We start from the raw sequence: 23,328 nt of genomic DNA, 5'->3' as shown, positions 1-23,328 counted from the left end.
GGAAAGGAAAGGAAGTTATATATTGAAAGAAAGGAAAAGAGGATAAATGAGGAGGCATGGAACGGAAGGAAAGGGAATAGGAAAACAGGAAGCAATGAAAAATGAGGAAGGGAAAGGAAAGGAAAGGAAAGAAGTTATATATTGAAAGAAAGGAAAAGAGGATAAATGAGGAGGCATGGAACGGAAGGAAAGGGAATAGGAAAACAAGTAACAACGAAAAATGAAGAAGGGAAAGGAAGGAAATTAGACAGTTAAATATGGAAAAGGAGAATAAGAGGATGATTAATGAACGAAAGGAGTCACACGGGTGGAGGGGAATGGGAGGAAACGTGGCAATGAGAAATCGGAAAGGAAGGGAGAGGCAGGAAGTCAGACAGTTAGATATGGAAAAGGAGAATAAAGAGGGAAGGAAGTCATACGGGCGGAGGGGAATGGGAGAATACGTGGCAATGAGGAATGAGGAAGGGAGAGAGGGAGGGGGGGGGGGACCTGGGGCAATTACCTGAGGAAGTGAGGTGGGAAGGGGCGAGACGCAGCAGGAAGGGGACGACACAGGTGAGCAGTATTGACGCTCGCACCTGTTCCGCCGACCCCCAGCCCCCCCAGCCCCCCCCATTTTCTTTATTTGGCTAAGGTTATATTCCCCACGACTTCTTTTGCTGCTGCTGCTACTACTACTACTACTACTACTACTACTACTACTACTTCTATAATTTTCAGGTAACAATACAAGGATATTATTACCGACTGCGTCATCCATCACATAGCACTCGTCAGTCCACTCACAAATACTATCATCAACACCAACACACACACACACACACACACACACACACACACACACACACACACACACACACACACACACACACACACACACACACACACACACACACTCGTTTCGGAAAGGTCTTTAGCCTCACAAAAATGAGGTGTCTCTCGTTTTAACACTCCTTGAATCACCTGAGCTTGACGGTTTTTCCTTCTTTTAAATCGTCGTGTGTCTCTGTCTCAGCATCCTGCCTTCCCCCCCCTCCTCCTCTCCTCCACTTTCCTCCTCCTCCTCCTCCCTGTCCCAACTCTCCCCTCTCTTCCTCTCCCCATCCCTGTCCTCATTTATCCTTCTATCTTGTCTTCTTTACTTCTCTGTCCTCCTTCCTTCACTTTTCTCCTCTTTGTCCCAACTTCCTCCCCTCCCTCTCTCTCTCCCCTCTTTTCTCTTCCCACTGTCCCTCTGTCCTCTTTCATATCCCTTTCCATCCCTGTTACCACTCCTTCCTCTCTCATCTTTCCCTCTCCCCTTCCCTGTCCTCAATCATCCCTCTGTCTTCTGCCCTCTCCATCCCCACACTTCTCTCTCTCCTGTCCTTCCCTTTCCATCCTTGTCCTCCCTTTTCTCTTTCTTCTGTCCTCCCTTATCCTGTCCCCTCATCTCTCCTTCTCCCCTTTCTTATCCCCAGTCTTTCCTCTTCCCAGTCCCTACTCTTCCATCTCTTCTCTGTCCCTTTTCCTCCCTCTCTCCTCTGTTATCCCTCCTCCCCACGTTGCCACAGCCCCGGGGCGTGCGTGGCGTGAGTGGACGCCTCGCTGGATCAGGAATGAGTCGTCATCAGGCGCGGCGTGAAGCCCTTGTTACTGTCACTGTTGTTTCGGGGGAGCAAAGTGGACGCGACTCCCCTAAATTGTGCTCAAACGACCTCCGCTGATTTTTATGTTTACTGCATGTGTGATTTTTGTAGCGCGATATGTATGTTTTATGAGCGTTGTGGTCTGGCCATTGCGTCGCGGTGGCCGGGGTTGTCGTGCACTAATATGGGACGTGGGGGACTGGTAGTAAAACGTTGCGCAGGTTAGGACGGTATGTTACACCTGGTCCGGGAGGTGTGACAGGCCGCAAGACAAAACTCTCCAATGTGTATATATTGTGACAATTTGACAACTCTCAGCGGGACACAACCACAACAAAGACTCCACCACCACCACCACCACCTCCTCCTCCTGCCTACTCCTCAGCCCTCAGGAACTTCCGCTCTTCCGTCAAGTCACCGGAATACGGAATGCCATCAGGTGTTCCGTGTTGTTTGTGTTCCTCACGCCGCCTTGCCCTGAACAAATAGGAGTAGCAGTGGCGCTTTGGGGACAACTTAGTCGTCGATCCTCTTCTTCCTCATCCTAATTATCCATTCCCTTTATTTTTCTCCTCCGTCACCTTCCTCCCCCTCCGCGGGTCCAGTGTAGTGTGCGTGGGCAACCCTCCTCAGGAGTCAGGACTCGGCTTGCGCTGCTCACTGCTCACTGCTCAGTTTCCAGCGAGACGCGCAGGAGCGAGGAGCGTCGTGTCAGTGTGCGCAGAGCCGCGGCCCCACGTGAACCGTCCCACCAGGCAGCACCGCATCCCCGCCACCCACAAGGGGGTCCCTTGCCACTTGAATCCCTGCCGTGTGAGGGAGACAGACAGTGTTTGTGTGTGTTTAGGTGTTACAAAGACCCGCTGTCTCAGTGGACCAAAATTTATCAAAAAACAAACTAGTGACCCCGAAGATTAGCCCATTGTGTTGTTGTCATCGCCCTGACTCGCCGTGCGTGGGCTCTCTCCTCCTGATAGTTGTACCGGTTGGCGCCACGCCTTGCGGACCCTCCTGTGCCCGCTGGAGTGTGCTAATACCTGTCAGTGTGTACCTGTGCATGCCCCGCCCACAGACTACTCCTGAGGGTGCACAGACACCTCGTGACACCTCACCGAGACCTGCATTGCGAAACTTCCCTGTGTGCGTCTGTCCCGAGGAACCCTAACTTGTGGACTCGAGGACTCGAGACATCTTCCTCATAGTGACTTCGCAAGGGAAGCATGTGACGAGACCGAAGGTGCAGCAGACGCCCCGAGGAGCGGGCGTGGATGCGTGGGTGCTTCAGGGCGTGTGCCTGTGAAGCAGCTCAAACCCTGCTGGATGCCGGTCCTGGACTCCGCCACGCCCCTGCCACACAACAAGTGAGTAAATGAGGCGGGCGGCGCCTCAGTAGTGTGATTGTGATGCACGCCACTTCCAGGGCAGGACCTTACTGACTGACGCGTGGCAGGAATACATGAAGCAGCTGCATGCCCCCACGCACACGTACGCACGCACGCACCCATACACAAAGAACTTACTCCATATGACAAGGATACACACAAGCAGGCGTGCACACACACACACACACACACACACACACACACACACACACACACACACACACACACACACACACACACACACACACACACACCATTACTTTGATTTACTTCGCTTCTTCAATATCGTGCTGGAGGGTGAACCTGGAGCTCAACAAATAGCGAAAAGTGATGGTAAATAGCCGGGGAGGGTGAACGAAAAACAAGAAAATAAACTAAGACATTTATCATCCACAGGCTAAAGTTACAAGACAAGGACTCCCCTCCCCCACCAAACTACCTCCATCACCTCCACCGTTCTTGCCCCTCACCACTATTTTTTTTTTTTTTGCGTTGCTGCCTGAGTGGTTAATGTTTGTAGTGATGGAAGGGATTGCGGTAATGGCGGCGATGGTAAAGGTATATCATTAGTCTTGTTCCCACGTCCATTGTTGCCATTGTTAGTCTTGTTCTTCGGCAGCTTACGAAAAAATCTTAAGACGAGGAGGAGGAGGAGGAGAGGTTAAAGAGGAAAAGAAAGAAGAAGAGAGAAGGCGGCGGGGCAATTGTTCCTTGTAAAGATTGTGATTGTTCTTCGTATTAAATGCCGCGTTTGTGTCTTGGTGTGCGATTATATTTTTACGTTTACGAGATACGCGTTTTTTTATTTTTTTGACAAGGGGGTTAAGTTGCATGCACATTATTCGTTTGCGGATGTAAGTAAAGCGTGTAGTGTACAATTTTGATTTAATCTTTTGAATACTGATGACTTTTTTTTTTTGGTGCAGCTCTTCTGTTGCTGTTGTTCTTCATTTTGTCTTAATATTATTCTTGTTGTTATTGCTGCTCTTGTGGTGGTGGTGGTGGTGAAGGTTGTTGTTGCTTCTGTTGGTGTTGTTGATGATGATACTTTTGTTGTGGTTGTTGTCATTGTTGTTGTTGCGTTTATCTTTCTCCTTTCCATCATTGTCGTCAGCAGGAGACTTGGGTGGGAGAGTCAGAAGTGAGCCACGGGGGGAGGGAGGGGGATAAAGGGGGGTCGCTCTTTCCCTCCCTCGGCGGTGTTATGTATGTAAGTATGGACGGTGTTTGTTTTACGTTCCCAGGGGCCTTGTTTTCCCTCCCACAACGCTCATCTCTTCCCTCATACCGACAAACATACCTCCTCCTCCTCCTCCCGTATGTAAACAAGCCTTCATCGCTCCCTTCTTCCCTGTAAACATCGCCTCCCTCACCTTCCCGCGTCTCAGTAATTTTAGATAATTTCGTGTTTATTTTAATTGTCTGTCCTTAATATCCACCCTCACCCCGTCATTAGCAATTTACGCCGTTTTAATTACATCCTTCCTTACGTGAGCTTACCTGTGTTTACCTGTACTGTCTTCCTTTAACCCTTTCTGTGATGTACTTTTTTTCCTTTTTCCGCTGTTTAGTTTTGTCCTCTTATTCCTTTTTCTTTCTCCCTTTCCCCTACCTTTACATACCCTTCTTCCTCATCCTTCTACCCTCTTTCTCCCCTTCCTCTCCCCTTATATACTCTCTTTCCTCAACCCTCTCCCCTCTTTCTCCCCTTCCTTCCCGTCAATCCCTTTCCGTCCTCTTTTTTTTCTTCTTATCAGACGTGTTTAGCCAGTCACCGCCTATCACTTATCCCTATTTTCTTTCTTCTCTAACGATGGGTGTCTTCCTTGTGTAGATTTATATACATGGAGAAGATGAGGGTGCTTTCTTCTTCTACTTCTTGTTCTTGTTTTCTTCTCTCTCTTTTGCATTTCCTTTTTCGTTCCTTTTGCATTCTTTATATGGAGAATGTGCGGGTGTCTTCTTCCTCTGCTTCTTGATATTCTGCCTCTCGTTTATCTTCCGTTTCATATTCTTGTTTTTCTATTTCTTTTGCATTTCTTATTTTAATCTTTTACGTCCTTTATATGGAGAACATGAGGGTGTCTTCTTCTACCTTTACTTTTCCATATTCTTCCTCTTGTTTTTCTTTTGCATTTCTTATTTTTTCAACATCTTAGTCTTCCTCATGCACCAATCCTTCACCACCACCACCATCATCATCATCTACATCCACCATTATCATCCATCTCTACTTCCCTCCTCGTCGCCCTCCTCCTCCTCCACACTCAACCAGACTCACCTGATCTCCATACCACCTCGACCTCCGCCGCGCCAAACACAGAGAGGGGCGAGACACGCACGGACACACCTGCGCGTTTGACCTTGCCCAGTCCACGTCGCCGCCTCCTCCTCCTCCTGCCATCCGTCAAACTGCTGGAGGAGGAGGTGGTGGTGGTGGTGGTGATGGAGGTGGAGAAGAAGGAGGAGGAAAAGTGTATGCGTGTGATGTTCAGAGAAGTGTGGTGATGATGATATTGTTGGTGGAGTGTCGTTTTTTTTTCTCTCTCTCTCCTCGTCTTCTTTCTTTTTTTTTCTTTCTTTCGTTCTGTCTGTCTGTCTGTCTTTCTTTAGTTCATATTTGGCATGTTAGGATAATGGTCTGTCATCGCCTGTTGTATCGTTGTGTGTGTGTGTGTGTGTGTGTAAGAGAGAGAGAGAGAGAGAGAGAGAGAGAGAGAGAGAGAGAGAGAGAGAGAGAGAGAGAGAGAGAGAGAGAGTACAAAAAGTAAAAATATTCCTGTTTATTCTGTCGCGGCGTGTTACAGCGAGGCGCGGCCGAGTGCGTCGAGGCGTTCTGGCGAAAACTCGAAAACTTGAAAAATGTGTCCATTGTGAGGGGTCGGCGATCAGGCGTGGGTGACCTGACCCAGGGAGGGCTGACCCCGGCCACGTGGGGGCGGGAAGGTCGCGCAGGGGAAGCCGTGGGAACCCTCTTTGCTGGAGCCCCTTCCTGTGTTAGGCGCCGCGAGGGTCCGGCGGCCACGACCAGGGGGCACGAACCATGGTGTGGAGCTGCAGAGGTCGCCCCGCGCTCCGCTGCTTCCGTTGGTCGTGGGCCGCGAGTCGTGGCACCAACACCTCGCTTCCTGGGGTTAATCGAAGCAAAGGTGTTCCTCGCAGAGCTGAATCACTGCAGCATTGGTTATTCCTCCTGAATCATTGCGATATTCCCTACTCCCTCGAATCATCGCAATATTTGCCACGTCCCCGCGCCTTGTGGTTTCATTCGTCTTGTTTTATGTGTATACTTTCTGATACTCACTCACGCTGGGACTCGAATCAGAGTGGAATAATACAGTGGTGAAACATTTGCTAAGAGGCGATAGAGATGTTTCCATGTTTCCACGTTGTAAGTTCGACGTTTTGCCTTACGCCTTTCCCTCCGTTCATAACGTTCCTGCATGACAGAGGTTGACGAACTATATTTGGTACTTGTGGCACGCACACCTCCAAAGTCGAATCTGTAGACTGCGGCGTGCGGTGCAGGTGATGTATTATAGTCTTCTCCTCCTGCGGTGGAAGGCACCTTCAATCCCACTAAGAGACATCATTGTGGCAAGACCGTGGCCAGGTGCTGGGCGGGGCAGCTCGCAGCCTCCGCCCGCCTGCAGCGCAGCTGGTGCCGTGGTCACGCTCAGACCAACGTGCTATTGTATCCTCGTTAGTCTCAGATGAAGAGCGTCGCGCGGACGCCAAACCTACATGTTGTTTACCGCTTCCCCGGGCCTGGTGACGCTGGGTGACCAGGTGTGCTGAAGGGGCCGCGGCGTGAGACAGAAAGACGAAAAATCTTGAAGATTTTCGCTGGTCCTGAAGAGTTAAAGCTGTCCGAGGGGAACACATGCCGTCCCGTGGCCTTGGTGATGCCCCCGGTGTGTGGAGGGACCTGCTCGCCTCAGCCAGATGCAGGGGGAGGGCGAGGCAGAATGCAGGGCTACTGAGCGAGCTTAATCTCGTATATTCATCCAGAAATATGTAAACTCATCCTTGTTAACATATTTTGCTGGGAATGGATATGTTTAGTGCCTGTGTATTATGCCCCTCGTCGTTCTTTATGTAACGTGCTTGTTCCCGGGTAAGAAGGGCTGACAGCTTGCCGCCTCCAGAACGTAGGTTTTCACACGGGAGTTTATGGCACGCCGGCAGCTTATTGCCGAGCCGGTGCCGAGGCAAGGCAGCGTTAACTAGCGCGGCTGTCACCCGGGGGGCGGGGAGGCGAGGCGTCCGGGAGTACTGCAGAGATATATGGAGCAGTGAGCCAGAACTATAATTTTGGTCGGCCCCTCTTGGCTTGCGGGGTCGGCGGAATTATATGTTAGAGAAGAGTATTATTCATGCTACAGAATATATTCATCTCCAGCCCGCAGTGTGGCCTCTTCCGCCCCCGCCCCCGTCCCCCGCCTCCACGTCGCCTGCCGTCGTGCGTGTCTCTTGCCACGCAGGATGCCCCCCACAAATCTCAGCCCTCTCCTGATGCTCTCCCACGATGCTCGTGACCTGCTCGAGCGTGTTCCGCATCCGCTCTCTTTACCTAAGCTCCAGAGACTAAGTGGGACGGCATGATGATGCATGAGTAATGTGTGAGTGGATCAGAGGGTGACCCGCTCCAGTGCAACCATCAAGGCGGATATTCTTCACTTGCCTCCATCAGTAATGTTGTCAGGGCTCGGCGCCGGATGGCCATCGCTGCGGGGGGTAACAAAGCCTGAGAATCCTTGACCTCACCTGATCGTCGCACCCCACGTGGACCTTTCCTGAGCAGCGTGGAGCGTTAAGGGCGTGATGGGTTCTTTAGGCAACCACGAGCACGCTGTAAATGTCGAAGGAGGTGGGAACACAACCTGACGGCGGGGGCAGCTGAACAATGGGTTCCGCTGGGCGACCTTCCCCCGCCGCCCGCACCGCCCCGGAGCCTGTGAATGAGGAGAATGGGATCCTTCCCTCCCTCCCGCTCGTGATGCAAGGCTGTTAGGATGAGGCAACACGAGGTAAAAGGAGAAGGGAGCGGTTCAGAAAAATGGGTAGGAGTGTATAGGAAGAGTGTATGGGAGGGGGCGTGTGTGTGCGCGCTGCAAACACACACACACACACACACACACACACACACACACACACACACACACACACCATGGCCCTTTTTTGCAGCCTTGTGTGTGTGTGTGTGTGTGTGTGTGTTGATGGTGGTGATAGTGGCGGTGGCGGGGTTGTCTCATCGCTGGCCTCTGTTGTGGAAGAAACTAATGGTGTGAGCGCAAAGTGTAAGTGCCCTTCGTGTTTTCCTCGACATTGGGCGGAAAACAATGGCAGCGCCTCTTGGAAACGACGCCGAGGGAGGGAGGGAAGGAGGAAGGAAGGAAGGAAGGAAAAAAGAGGTAATGGCACTGTAGCAACGAGGAAATGTAATAGTTTCTCTCACGGGGGCGTTCCTGTGGAGAGAGAGAGAGAGAGAGAGAGAGAGAGAGAGAGAGAGAGAGAGAGAGAGAGAGAGAGAGAGAGAGAGAGAGAGAGAGAGAGAGAGAGAGAGTTAATTTTGTCTGTGTCTGTCTGTCTGTCTGTGTGCGTGAGTGTACGTGTTCGCGTGTCTGTGTGATTGATGTCGAGGAAGCTGTCAAATTCCATAAGACAACAAAAGCAACAGCCGGCGTGAGGGCGAACATTTGTCTTGTGCCGGGGTGAGGGGTGACGTGGCGGGCATAGGGGGTGGAGGAGGAAGGGGAGAAGGTTGGCAGAGATGAGAGGGAAAGAGGGGAAATGGGGAGAAGGTTGCGGAAGAAGGGTATGTGAAGTGAGGGAAAGGGGAGATGGTTGTCAGAGGTGAGAGGAAAGTAGAGGAAAAGGGGAGAAGGTTGCGGAAGAAGGGTATGTGAAGGGAGGGGAAAGGGTGAAAGAGGGAGAAGGTTGAGGAAAGAGAGTATATGAGGAGAGAGGAAGGGGAGAAAGATCAGAAAGAAGAGTATATGAAGGAAGGGGGAAGATGAGAAAGGGGGGAGAAGGATGAGGAAGAAGAGTATATGAAGGAAGGGGAAAGGGGAGAAAGAGGGGAGAAGATTAAGGAAGAAGGGAATGTGAAGGGAGGGGGAAGGGGAGAATGTTAATGAAGGAGAGTTTATGAGTGGAAGGGAGAGGGGAGTAGGGGGAGGATACAGAGAAGGCAGGAGTGTTATAAAGGGGGTGGGGAGGTCGCGCCACGCTGACCCCTCCCACGATGCCAGTGTCAAAAGACCCCACCTGTTGATTAATGAGGTTGGGAAGGTACTCAGGTCACCGTCATCGAGCAACTCAATTCCACCACCATCACCACCACTAACACCACCATCACCACCACTAACACCACCATCACCTCCACTAACACCACCATCACCTCCACTAACACCACCATCACCTCCACTAACACCACCATCACCACCACTAACACCACCACCACCACCATCATTGTCTCCTCGCTATTTTTCCTTCCTTCTTTCTTTTATTTATTGTATTTATCTTTCTTTTCGCCATCACCACTAACACCATCACCATCTTCATCCTTTCCTTCTTATTATTCACCTTTCCTTTCCTTTCCTTTTCTTTCCCTTCTACTTTTTCCTTCCTTCTTTTTCCTTCCTTCCTTTTTTCCTTTCCATTCCTTTCTTCCTTCTTTTTCCTTCCGTCTCTCTTCCTTCTTTCCTTTCCTTTCCTTTCCTTTCTTCCTTCTTTTTCCTTCCTTTCTTCCTTTTTTTCCTTTCTCCTTTCCTTTTCTTTCCCTTCTCCTTTCCTTCCCTCCCTCTACTTCATTCCTCCTCCTCATTTTACATCTCCACTCCCTCCCCCACTCTCCTCGTCATCATACTCCCCCCCTCCCCCCACACACACACGTCTGACCTCTTCCCCGTTGTCACACTTGTAAAAAACACTTTCTACCTTATAACAAACCCCGGATATCCTTCCTCCTCTCCCTCTTCCTCCTCCACGTCCTCCTTCTCATTCTCTTCCTTCTCTTATAGTCTTCCTTCCTCGCTTCCCTATGTTTTTCCTCCCTCGTTCATTCTGTTATTGCTTCCTTCCTCTTCCTCCAGCTTCTCTTCTTCGTTTTTTCTTCTTCCTCTTCCTCCTTTTTCTCCTTCTCCTCCTCCTCCTCCTCCTCCTCCTCCTCCTACTACTACTACTACTACTACTACTTCCCAGGCCTTCCTCTAGAAGAAGATAATTACTCAATTTTCAGACGGTCCTCTATGGCCCGGCGGCAGCAGACGAGTCGGGGCGAGGAGAGGAGGGCGAGGAAGGGGAGGGGAGAGGGGAAGGGAAGGAAGGAAGGGAAGAGCAGGGAATTAACGAAAGGGATGTAAAATAAAGAGAAGGAATGGAGGAGAGGGAGGGAAAAAGAGCGAAAAAGAAAGGAAAGAAGGAAGGAGATATATAAAGAAAACGAAGGAAAGAAATGAGTGCGAGGGACGGGAAGGGAAGAGCAGGTACAGAACGAAGAAGGATGCATAAAAAAAGAGAAGGAATGAAGAAAACGTAGTGAAGGAAAGGTGAAAGAAAGAAAAAGAAAGGAAAGTTTAATGGAAAAATAGACAGGGAACTAAGGAAAGAAAAGAGAAGGGAGTAGAGGTGATGACGAAGGGACTGGAAGGGAAGATAATTTTAGAGGAAAGCAGAAATATCATAGCAGATGATTAATCGAAAACAACTACGTAAAACCGTACTGAAAAGAGGAACCCATATTGAAAAAGGAATGAACGTATGTAGAATATATGGGGGACTAGAGTGGATGGTGCATGCGCAAAAATGTATGTTAAAACGAATCAAACGTTCGTAGAAACCAATATTGTATGGGAATCAGGGGAAAACACACCTAGAGGGAAATTGATTAACTTTGGATGATAATTTACAGGTATAGGGTGAGGATCAGAGAGAGAGAGAGAGAGAGAGAGAGAGAGAGAGAGAGAGAGAGAGAGAGAGAGAGAGAGAGAGAGAGAGAGTAAAAAAGAATGCAAAACTCTCTCTTCCTTCATCCACACTTGCATTACCGGCATGTGAATAAAAAAAAAGATTCCACGTCAGTTTCCCAATATTAACCTTGCCCGCTTCCTTCCTCATGCCATTCCTCATTCTCTAGGTCCTCTTGATCCGTGTGTGTGTGTGTGTGTGTGTGTGTGTGTGTGTGTGTGTGTGTGTGTGTGTGTGTACGCCCTGCGGCTTGGGGGTCACGGTGGCGTACACAGGTCACGCTGAAGGACTCCCTTAAGACTGACTGACTGCCGCGGCCCAGCGCTCCCCTGTAGCTACCTCTCCCGGCCCTCACTGTCTTATACCTTAGTTTGGATTACGAAACCTGTGCATACCTGACCTGGGGGGAGGGAGGGGGGGAGTATACACACACACACACACACACACACACACACACACACACACACACACACACACACACACACACACATCAAACCTTACATAACCCACAAATTAAAACCGTAACACAGAGATTTCTGGCTTACCACACACACGCGAGCGCACACACACACACACACACACACAGACACACACACGCACATTAAGACTTACACAACATAACACTAAAACCGTAACATGTATTTAAGAATGAGCACAGGGCTGGTTTCTGTGCCGGGCTTGAAAAATTACACTGCAAGAAATAATAAAGGAAAAGAAAATGTCCGGACGTTATATCAACATTGCTTGTGGAGGTCGTGCTTTTTCCGTCGTCCGTGTGTTGTGACAGTGTCGTGTGTGTAATGATGACGTATGTTGTGTCGGACGTGCGGCGGGTGGTGTGTCTGTGGTGTCCGTGTGTCGCGTCTTAATCCGGCCACATCAGTGCAGCCATTCTGTCCAGATTTCAACCGTAACAACTGTATTTTTATGTTCGTGACCTTCATTGCTGCACTTTTGGAGAGTGTTACATTATTTCAGGGCCGCTACTCGTTACAGCGTTCCGTTTTTGGAGCGCTGACACGTGTACCATTAAGCTTAAACGCCTGCCTCACGTCATTGATCATATCCGGTTTTCTCTTTCTGAAGGTATATCATAGTGTGTTTTTGGAATGGTGTGGTGTAAAGAATCCCTATTTAACACACACACACACACACACACACACACACACACACACACACACATTGAGCATGGAATTAGAATACATTAGTGTAGCTCCATGAGGCCGAACCTTTGATGAGCTACACGATCGATGAGGCTCCTGAGTAAGGTTGCACGGGACTCTGTGTGTGTGTGTGGTGGTGGGGGGGGCGCCTCCGCGTGAATGGGGCAGACAGGTTGTTGGCCGCTCTACCCACAAGGCTCGTGTGTAAAGCCCTCTAAACTTGTATATTCATCCGCCTCGTGTTTGTCTTCCTGTTCGCTGTCGCTGGGACTTGTCATCACTAACCTCCACTCACCCACACACACACATTCACCCAGCCACCCACACACACTTATGGTCACTCACACACCTGCCCACCCGGTAACTACTTTTTTTTCTCTTTCTCTCTGTTATTTCCTTACAAGCCGCAGCACCCACTCTTCCACACTCTGATCATTCCTCTCTCTTTTCTCTTTAACAGTCCTCCAATACTGCCATCCATCTCTCCCATATTTCTTTTTTATGTTGTTTCTCTCTGTTATTTCCTTGCAAGACACGCGTCAACCTCTCTTTAACGCTCCGATCTTAACTCTCTTCTTTCTTCAACAATCCAACAGGGCTACTATCCATCTCTCCCATATTTCTTATTTGTAGATTTCTTCCTTGTCATTATATTTTCTCCCTTTCTTCCTTTGCTTTTCTACCTTATCACTATGGTTCCTTATCACTCGTTGGTCATGCTTCTCTAGTTCCTCTATTGTCGCTTTACAAATCACCTACGAAGTCCAAAACCACTTTACTCCCTTGTTCCATCTCTTCCCCTTCATCAATCTCCTCTTCCCTCCATCACTTCTCCGCTTCCACATCCTCAAAATCCTATAACCATCTTCATCCTCCTCCTCTTCCCCTTCATTAGCTTCCTCCTCTTCCTCGCTTTCTTCCTCTTCCTCATCAATCTTCTCTTCCCTCCATCACTTCTCCGCTTCCACATCCTGAAGACCCTATAACACATCTCCATCCTCCTCCTCCTCCTCCTCCTCCGGTTCCTGCTCTGCCTCGCCTTCCTTCGCTTCCTCCCACACGCCGCCTCCGTGACACACAGTTATAGGCGCCCTTCATATAAACTAACACACGTATGCAAATGGGTCATAAATCATCGAAATTACACAGGAACGAGTTACGAGGAAGGTGGAGAGGCTGTGTGGTGGCGGCCGCGGGGGGTGAGGGGAGGCGGGAGGGGGGAGACGGGAGGGGGGAGGGGGCGGTAAAAGCAACAGGTGCGCCTTGGGACGTCAGGTAGAGGCTGGGAGGGAGGGGAGAGGGGTGGGCGTAAAGAAAGGAGGGAGAATGAGAGAGAGAATGAGGAGAGGAGGAGGAAGGGGAGAGGGGACGCTATCTCTCTCCACACACACACACACACACACACACACACACACACACACACACACACACACACACACACACACACACACACACTTACCCTTCAAGTCTTCGGCAAATAAGATGAACCTGTGCTGCCTTTTTTTTCTCTCTCTTTCTCTCTTTGATTTATCTCTTTTATCTCGTAGTTGTCTCGTCATGTCTGGTCTCGTCCGGTCTTGTGTTGCTCGTGTAGTTTTTGTCATTTTTTTATTTTTTTATTATAATGTTGACGTGTGTACTTTCAATATTTGTTTTAGCTGTAGACTTCTAATACTTTTTTTCTCTCACTTTGCTTATTCTGAGCTTTATCTTTTTCCAACTAGTGATGTATTTCTGTATGTTGCGTCAATTTTTAGTTTTTTTTCTATTTTTGGAGGGAGATGATTTCTTTTACTCGATTTTTCTTTTTTTGAGCTTTAACTTTTTCCTACTAGTGATGTATGTCTGTATTTTGCCTCTTTATTTACTACTATTTATTTTTCCTCGCACGTGGCTTCTCATTCATTCATAGTTTGTGAGTGTGAATGGAACAACAGCAACAACACTTTACCTTTCACCGCCACTCGCCATCACTCGTTTTTCATTCATAGTTTGCGTGTTGATGAATGAAACAACAAATTACCTCTTCCCTTTCACTACCACGTGCCAGCCAATAGCCCTCACTCGTTTTTCATTCATAGTTTGCACGTTGATGAATGAAACAATAAAAACACTTTACCTCTCACCTTTCACTGCCACGCCCCAGCCAATAGCCCTCACTCGTTTTTCATTCATAGTTTGCGTGTTGATTAATGAAACAACAACAAATTACCTCTCACCTTCACTGCCCCGCGCCAGCCAATATCCGTCAATCTTTACCTTGATAAAATCCCAACTCCCGTCATTTACACATTCCATTCACACACACACGTTTATCACCTTCCTCATATTTCCCCTTTTTATTTACATTGAGAATATTTAGGAGTGCTTTATAGACGTGTGTAGTTCTCTGACATGCATTTTTTTTTTGTCATTTATTTATATTTGATGTGGTAATTACAGTAGGCAGCTTGAGGAGGTGTGTGTGTGTGTGTGTGTGTGGGTGTGGGTGTATGGGCTACTAGAGAGCGGAGTAATGCCTCAAGAAAATCATGTCCGTGTTAGCCACAGTCCCGCCCACCCCACCCACAGCCTGCCGCCCACCCACCAACCCATGACAGTATTTGGGGCGTGAGTCACAGTGTAGCTCGCCACCCCCCCCCCCCTCTCTCTCTCTCTCTCTCTCTCTCTCTCTCTCTCTCTCTCTCTCTCTCTCTCTCTCTCTCTCTCTCTCTCTCTCTCTCTCTCTCTCTCTCTCTCTCTCTCTCTCTTATTATAATAGTTCTCATGGTATTAAATTTTGTAAGTATCAGAAGGAAGAGGAGGAAGGGTGGGGAGGAGAAGGAGGAAGAGGAGGAGGAGGAGGAGGAGGAGGAGGAGGAATAGTAGTAGTTGTTGTTGTTGTTGTTGTAGTAGTAGTAGTAATATCATCATCATCATCATCATCAATAGTAGCGGTAGAGAGAAGTAGTGATGGTCATTTTGGTGGTGGTGGTGGTGGTTGTAGTGGTCATCGTGGCGGCGGTGGTGGTGGTGGTGGCGGTGACGTGCGCGGCAGTCGTTACGTAACACATTCACGGCACCCGAGGGATCGCGTTACTCGGCACTAATTGCTCCCCGCGGGCACGGCTGTCGGGCCTCGGGTCACGCCGCGCGGTTACGTACTGGCTCGTCCTCCTTCGCGGGACTGTTCCTTGGTTGGGGTTAGAATGCATTGCGTCCTTTGCTGCTGTTAAGTACTTTTTGTCAGGATTTCTTTTTTTTTTTTTTCCTTGGGTTTGTACTTGTTAGTTGTTGCTCCGTAAATTAAATAAAGTAGTAGTAGTAGTTGTAGTAGTAGTAGTAGTAGTAGTAGTAGTAGTAGTAGTAGTAGTAGAAGTAGTAATATTAATAGTAGTAGTAGTGGTAGTAGTAGTAGTAGTAGTTGTAGAAGTGGTAGTAACAGGAGTAATATAAGCAGTGACAGCAGTAGGTAGTAGAAAAAAAGTAGCAGCGGCAGTAGCGTTAGCAGTAGGAGAAAGATTAATGCATTGGCGTAACTTTCTTTACAGTAAAACAACCACCTCAAAGGCCAAAGAAAAGGTAGACAAAATTACTCTGGCAGCACAGTCATCGAAAAACTGAAACGCTTACATTTCTTTTTTTGTCTCAGAGGGATCCGGATACAGTTAAAGTAATTAAATCAGCGGTAAAAGTCAATAGAAAACTTTAATTACAACACAAACATCTCCGTTCCACGCCTCACCGTGCATCACCTCCCTCACCCCACCTCCTCCCTCCCTCCCTGCTTACCACTGCTAATCCCTCCCTCCTTGCTCCTTCCCACTCCTCCCGTCCCTGCTTACCACTGTTCCTCCTTCCCTCCCTCCCTGCTCCTTCCCACTCCTCCCGTCCCTGCTTACCACTGCTAATCCCTCCCTCCTTGCTCCTTCCCGCTCCTCCCGTCCCTGCTTACCACTGTTCCTCCTTCCCTCCCTCCTTGCTCCTTCCCGCTCCTCCCGTCCCTGCTTACCACTGTTCCTCCTTCCCTCCCTCCTTGCTCCCTCCCGTTCCTCCCGCCCCCCCTTCACGTGTCGTCCCTCCTCCGCGTACCCATCCCACCTGTAATTGCTGGTTAGATGTGTACATGACGCCGCCTTCCCATTACCTGCTCGTTTTTATCTCTCTCTCCCTCTCTCTCTCTCCCTTTCTCTGCTTCCTTCCCTCCAGGCGTCCTCTTCCTAATTTTTACTTCCTCTCTCATTGTGTTTACGTGTTGCCTTCTTGTTGTTTTGCTTGTCATTGTCATTGTGTGTGTGTGTGTGTGTGTGTGTGTGTGTGTGTGTGTGTGTGTGTGTGTGTGTGTGTTTTCTCGCGACTTTGTTATTTCATTCTGTTCCTTTTAGTCGTCGATTTTTGCCTGTCTTTGTTTCTTCAGGTCAAGTTTTTTTGTGCGTCTGGGAACTGGCAGAACTGGATTTCGGTGAGAGAGAGAGAGAGAGAGAGAGAGAGAGAGAGAGAGAGAGAGAGAGACGAGACGAGACGAGACGAGACGAGACGAGACGGGGACGAGACGAGACGAAACAGACACACACAGACAGACAGACACTCAGAAGTCGGATAAACTCACAGTAAAAGACGATCGCACACACACACACACACACACACACACACACACACACACACACACACACACACACACACTCTGAGGTTGGCCGACCGAAAATAAGGTGAACAAGGATGTGGTAAAGAGGGTAAGGACAAGGAGGAGCAGGAGGAGGAGGAGGAGGAGAAGGAGGAGGAGGAGGAGGAGGAGGTGGTAGTGGAAATAGTGAAGGGCGTGAGAGAGGAAGTGGCCAGGCCGCGGGCAGTCCTCTCATGGGAAGAAGGGAGGTGGAAGAGGGAGAGGAGGAGGAGAGGGGGAGGCTGGACAGGTGAGAGAAGGGGGGTGGGGGGAGAGGGAGGACAGGTGAGTAGTTATAGTAGTAATAGACAAGAATCTCCCACGGGGTAGTCGGGTGCTTCTAAAAGGATAAAATTAAATAAAAGAAAGTTAAAATTAATATAAAGAGGAATTGTAACATGCTCAGTGACAAGGTAAGGTACTCATTATCTTAAGTGACTGTGTATGGCTGAAGAAAAACTGGGAGTGTCGATTTAAAGGGATGGACATGTGGGGGTGGGGTGGGGTGGGGGTATGTGTGCGTGTGTGTGTGAGAGAGCGCCGGGGCAGGTGTGTGTGTGTGTGTGTGTGTGTGTGTGTGTGTGTGTGTGTGTGTGTGTGTGTGTGATAAAGGAAGCAGGATTTGCAGATCGCCAGGTGCACGGAGCAGCGTCAACCTGTTTTTAATTGGTCAGAAGCAGGTGCAGACAGGTGTGACTCAGGTAAACTTTACGCATGACTGACTCCTTTAGCGTTACACTTCTTCCTTTAGTTACCTTCCTACCATGTTATAACCCACGACCAACCTAACTGTACGCTGCCTACCTGTATATTCCGTTAATTGAAATTCTCTCTACCTCCTTACCTTTCTCAGTTAGCTAATCCATCCTTCCATCTTTTTGTCCCGTTACTTTATACCACCCAAACCAGCCAGTGTCCATCCCGTCCACCTTCATGTGTGTGTGTGTGTGTGTGTGTGTGTGTGTGTGTGTGAGTGTGTGTGTGTGTGTGTGTGTGAGTGAGTGTGTGTGTGAGTGTGAGTGTGAGTGAGTGCATAACCCATCTCACCATCTTACCTCTCGTCCACTTCAAATACTGTCACGTCTCACTGATTGAAAGTGGTCTCAAATACATTTTTTCCTTCACCTTTCTCTAACCCTCCTTGTCTCCCTCTCTGTCTCCCCCTCTCCCTCTCTCCCTCTCTCTCTCCACCGCTTCTCACGCGAGGCCGACGAGTCCTGTTTTGAGCGCCTTCCTGAACGCCGTGACCACAGAGGCGAGGCGTAGAAAAAGAGGTAAAAATAATAATACAGTAATCCAAGCGGTGTTTGGTATAGGCCGCGCGTGAGATGGCCGTCATAATGAGTCTCTTGAACTTTACAGGATATAACGCCAAGAAAATATTAGTGGAACATGGCCGCCCGGTTGTCAGATTTTCCCACACGATTACCAGAGCGTTAGGGAGCAAAGAAGGGTAGATAGACGGATAGATAGACAGATAGATAGATAGATAAATAAATAGGTGGTGAGAGAGAGAGAGAGAGAGAGAGAGAGAGAGAGAGAGAGAGAGAGAGAGAGAGAGAGAGAGAGAGAGAGAGAGAGAGAGAGAGAGAAGAAAAAGGAAAAAAGAAAGGCACATCATCAAGGCTAATTTGCTGATCCGTTGAGATTTTGAGTAAAATTGGAAAAAAAGGTTGAGAGAGAGAGAGAGAGAGAGAGAGTGTGTGTGTATAGGAAGGGGAGGTGTTTGTAGAGAGACGAGGAGAGGGGAGCCTTGAAATGGATACACGATCGGGAGGCAAAATGAAAGGAGAGCAGGGAGGAGGCGGAGGCGAGGCAGAGGAAAGGCAAGCAGCGCGAGATGATCAAAGGGAAACTGACATGAAAGAAGGAAGGATGAGCGAGAGGAGGAAAGATGCGAGAGAGAAAGTGGATGGATGATGGGAGGAACTGATGATTGAAAAAAGAAAAAAGAGATAAAACAGGAATAACTGACCAGGGAAGGAAAATAAAGACCAGAAATGGAAACGAAAGAAGGAAGAATGAGCGAGAGGAGGAGAGAAGCGAGAGACAAAGTGGATGGATGATGAGAGGAACTGATGATTGAAATAAAAAAAGAGATGAAAGGGAAATAATTAACAAGAGAAGGAAAATATTATATAAACCAGATACTGAAACGAAAGAAGGAAGGACGTGCAAGAGGAGGATAGAAGAGAGAGATCAAATGGATGATTAGAGGAACTGATGATTAAAAAAAAAAGATGAAAAGGAATAATTGGCAATGGAAGGAAAGTATATAAACAAGAAATTGAAACTGGATCATCTGAGTGAGGGTAAAAAAATACATCCTTCTCCATTTCATTTCATTTCTTTTTCTCTTTTGCTGCGAATTTTAAAAAGTGAATTATGTCATATGTTTTTAATATTGCAGTTGCGTTGCAAATATGATATTCGTTTTCTCGTATGCCTCGTTCCACTTCCCTGATATTATTTTTTATTCGTATATTTGCACTGCGTTGAGACATATTTATTTATTTATTTCTCCACTCACTTATTACTTCCACTCACTTATTCCACTTACTTATGTGTTTCGTAATGTATTTTGGCGTGTAAGTAAATGTGAAAAAAAGTGAGAGGAAGGAAAGGAATATCAAGGTAGAGAGAGAGAGAGAGAGAGAGAGAGAGAGAGAGAGGAAGGAAGGAGAAAAAGGATATATTGAGGCAGGAGTGGAGGCAGGTGGAGGAGTGTTGTGGACGAGGTGAATGAGACGGAAGGTTCCCACGATTACCTTCTTGGCGCCGACCCCAGGAACATCTCATAATTTAGCTGCCATGCGCCACAAGGACACAGGGTGGTGGTGGTTGTGGTGGTGGTGGTTGTGGTGGTGAAAAATCGTACATCGTAAACCTGTCATCATTATCACGTGGATGTATTTCTTTTTAACGCCTAATGATATTCTTTTTATTATTATTTTTTTTTTGGGGGGGGATGTTGTTGTCATTGTTGTTGTTGTTGTTGTTGTTGTTGTCGTTGCTATTCTCTTTTTCTCTTTCTTAATCTTCTTCTCCTTGTTCTTGTTCGTCTCTCTCCTTTGTTTTTCTTCTTCTTCTTCTTCTTCTTCTTCTTCTTCTTCTTCTTCTTCTTCTTTTTCTTCTTCTTCTTCTTCTTTGTCCTCTTCTCTTTCATTATATTTACATTGCTTATTCTTCTCATGCAGTTTTCTTTACCACAATATTCTTCTTTACGACCCATTTCGAGTTGAGTCACGCTGCTTTGGCTGAGAAACAGGAGGAAGGAGGAAGAGAGAGAGAGAGAGGATTGTATAAGGAGGTAGTGATGATTGTGGTGGTGATGAAAAATGATGGTGATGGGGTTGGTGGATGACTGGATAATCCACCATTACTATACACACACACACACACACACACACACACACACACACACACACACACAAACAAACACAAACACAAAGGAACACACAAATTCTACAACAAAAAAAAAGATAAAGCATAAAAAGCTACCAAATAAAATATAAGTCACGAATAATACGAATTAGGAATATCGAAGAGAAGAAAGAAGAGAGACTTAACACTGATTTAAAAGCTAGTGAAGGAACTGGAGCGAGATGTAGACAGCGGAGACCTCGTGCTGAAGGCCGGGCAAAGAGCAAGACACAGCGGATGCATATTAAAGAAAGCCGAGACGCCGCGGGAATATAGATACGTCTGCCTGCCCCAGTATAAGGATTGACAGCTGTGATGCCTTTGAGACGGATCTTGGTGTAGAGAGCGGCCATAATTTTAATTCAAGTAACAACGCAATACAGTAACAGATATGGAGATAGAACAAATAGAACAACGTGAATCTAGTCTAGCTAAAATAATGAATACCACCTCCCACATAACTATATAAATCCATTGAACGAGTGGTATAATAGTAGTAGTAATAGTAGCTTAAATAGTGAAATATTACGTCTTGTATAACCATTTAAATCCACTGAGAGAGTATAGTGATTGTAAAAGTAATAGTAGTAGCACATGTATTACTATAATTATTCTTTGTTATTGTGGTTATGGTGAAAAGTAGTATGCAGTAGAAGCAGCATTGCCAGTAGTAGTAGTAGTAGTAGTAGTGGCAATGATGATGGTGGTGGTGGTGGTGTTGAAGTTGTTGCTGTTGTCGGCGCAGCAGGGGAGGTGGAGGGAATAAAGAGCAAGGGGCAATAAACCGTGGACAAGCGAGAGAAAGGGAACCCTCGAAATAAAATGGTGGGAACGGGGAGAGAAATTTCAATACAGATGAACGAAAACAAGACCAAGGGAGGGAGAAGGGGAAGAGGATGAGGCGGAAGAAGCGAGAGAGAGAGAAAAAAATGGAGCAGGAAATGGAGGGAGCAAGAGAAGGGGAGATAAAATTGAGAAACCGTGGGAGAAAAGAAAGTGGCTAACATGTATTAAAGAAAACAGAAGAACAAGAACTGAGAAAAAGATATAAAAAGATTTCGCACAAAGAGTTAAGTGTAGATAAATGGAGATGAATAGACAGATAGAGAGAGAGAGAGAGAGAGAGAGAGAGAGAGAACAAAGAATTGAAAAAGTAGATAAATTGAAGGAAAGGAACATTCTGAAGTAGAGCTTTGTTAGTGTGTGTGTGTGTGTGTGTGTGTGTGCATGGGTTGGGTCTTTTAAGTATGTCATGTGCGTGTGTGCGTGTGTGTGTGTGTGTGCATATGCATGAACGTCCTTTGTGTGTGTGAACGTGTGGCGTAGAAGGGAATACATACGCTATTTCCTGTTGTTGTTGTTGTTGTTGTTGTTTTCAGGGCTTAGTGGGATTAACATTATTATTATTATTATTAGTAGTAGTAGTAATTATTGTGCTACGTTTTTGGTCTTTCTTCTTATGTTCTCTTCTCTATTGTAATCATTTATGTCTTCACGATAGAGAGAGAGAGAGAGAGAGAGAGAGAGAGAGAGAGAGAGAGAGAGAGAGAGAGAGAGAGAGAGAGAGAGAGAGAGAGAGAGAGAGAGAAGGGAAAACAAGAAGAGATAGCCAACAACAATAACAAAACCAACAACGTCAATGTCAGTAATCCCCAAACGCTGCCAATTGTCGCGTTAACTCCTCCTTCTCTTTCACGACAAAGGCAAAAAAGAAAGAAAAAAAATGGCCACTCAACCACAAAAGCTCTCACCTATTAATTAAAGGGCTCGAGTGGCACCTCCTCCTCCTCCTCCCGTCACCTCAACATGTCCTTTTGGAGGTCGTGGGAAAGGTTACCACACCCCCATCCTTCCCCTCCCCACCTCTCTCTCACTTTCTCTCCCTCTCTCTCCCTCCCTCTCCTCCTCCTGCTCCTCCTCCACATCACTCTTTGACCGGAAGGAGGAGCACTTTGGCGGAAGAGGTCCGGAGGGGGGGAGGGAAGTGAAGGGGGAGGGAAAGGGAGGAGGGAGAGATAGATGGGGTGATGGAGGGAGAAAGGGGAAAGGAAGTTTAAAAGGAATAAGGACGAGAGAACAGATAAGAAGGCAGAAAGAGGAAGGGTAGGAAAGTAAGAGGGTATGACGCTTGAGGTAAATGATAGAGGGAGAAGAAGATAAGGTGAGGGAGGGAGAAAAGGGAGAGGAAGGTAGAAAGGATTAGAGGCAAGAGAGAGTAGATAGCGTTATGGAAGGGAGAGGGAAGGGGAGAAGGGTTAGAAGGAGAAAAGAGGGAAGAGAAAGGGAGATGGAAGAAGTAGATGGTTTAAGGGAGGGAGAAAGGGGAAAGAAAGTTAGAGAGGATTAGAGGAGAAAGAGAGCAGATAACGATAGGGAAGGGAAGGAATGAGGGTAAAAGTGAAGAAAGAAGGGAGGGAAAGGGAGGAGTGAGAGAAAGATGGGGTAAGGTAGGGAGAAAGGGGAAAGGAAGTTAGAGAGGATTAGAGAAAAGAGAGCAGATAAGGATAAGGGAGGAAAAGAGAGAAGGGAAAAGTGGATGGGTAAAGAAGGGAGAAAAGGGAGAGGAAGTTAGAGAAGATTAGAAACGAGAAAAAGCAGGTAACGTTAGAGAAGGAAGGGAAGGAGGAAGAAAGGGAGAAGGGAGATGCGTTAACTGAATGGGAAGAAAGAGAGAGGAAGGTAATAGGGGTTAGGAGGGAGGAAGGAAAGAGGGGAAAGAGGAAAGCGAAGGAAGGTAAGAGAATAATCATCAGAGGCTTAATAAGGTAGGGGAAGAGAGAGGAAAATGTAATTAATGTTTGTGACAGGAGGAAGGAAGAAGAGGAGGAGGGAAGAGGGAAGAATAGGAGGAAGAGGGAAGAGGTGACTTATTACGGGAGGAGAGAATGGGAAGAGTCTTATAACTTAATAACACGATGATATGAAGAGAGAGAGAGAGAATAAGAACAATGGCTACAGAGATGGATAGATACAAAGGGGGGAAGGGAGAGAGAGATAAGTGGGGAGAGGAAGGAAGGAGGGAGGAAAGGGAGGAAGAAAGTAATCAAGGTAGGCAGGTGTTTTTCAGGTAAGCCTCCTCTCTCTGCCTCCTTCCTCTCCCCTGTCCCTTCCTTTCCTCC

At 47.5% G+C, this 23,328-nt stretch overlaps 1 protein-coding gene across 3 annotated transcripts in view; it reads left to right on the top strand.

The window, feature by feature from the left end:
* Positions 1-2,214: 2,214 nt before the first annotated feature.
* The window catches only part of LOC127009519 (uncharacterized), a 114,255-nt gene continuing 93,141 nt past the window's right edge, over positions 2,215-23,328 (top strand). Inside the window, exon 1 of one of the 3 annotated variants that reach the window (XM_050882649.1) lies at positions 2,215-2,989. In XM_050882649.1, coding sequence (XP_050738606.1) covers positions 2,949-2,989 — 41 coding nt within the window. In that variant the 5' untranslated portion in view covers positions 2,215-2,948. The remainder of the gene's footprint in view (positions 2,990-23,328) is intronic. The other 2 variants (XM_050882639.1, XM_050882659.1) reach the window with 2 other exon arrangements.

The sequence above is a fragment of the Eriocheir sinensis genome, chromosome 4 (assembly GCF_024679095.1).
Source record: "Eriocheir sinensis breed Jianghai 21 chromosome 4, ASM2467909v1, whole genome shotgun sequence".
Lineage (NCBI taxonomy): Eukaryota > Metazoa > Arthropoda > Malacostraca > Decapoda > Varunidae > Eriocheir > Eriocheir sinensis.
The sequence above is the reverse complement of the archived record's forward strand: the minus strand, read 5'-3'. Positions and strand labels throughout refer to the sequence as shown.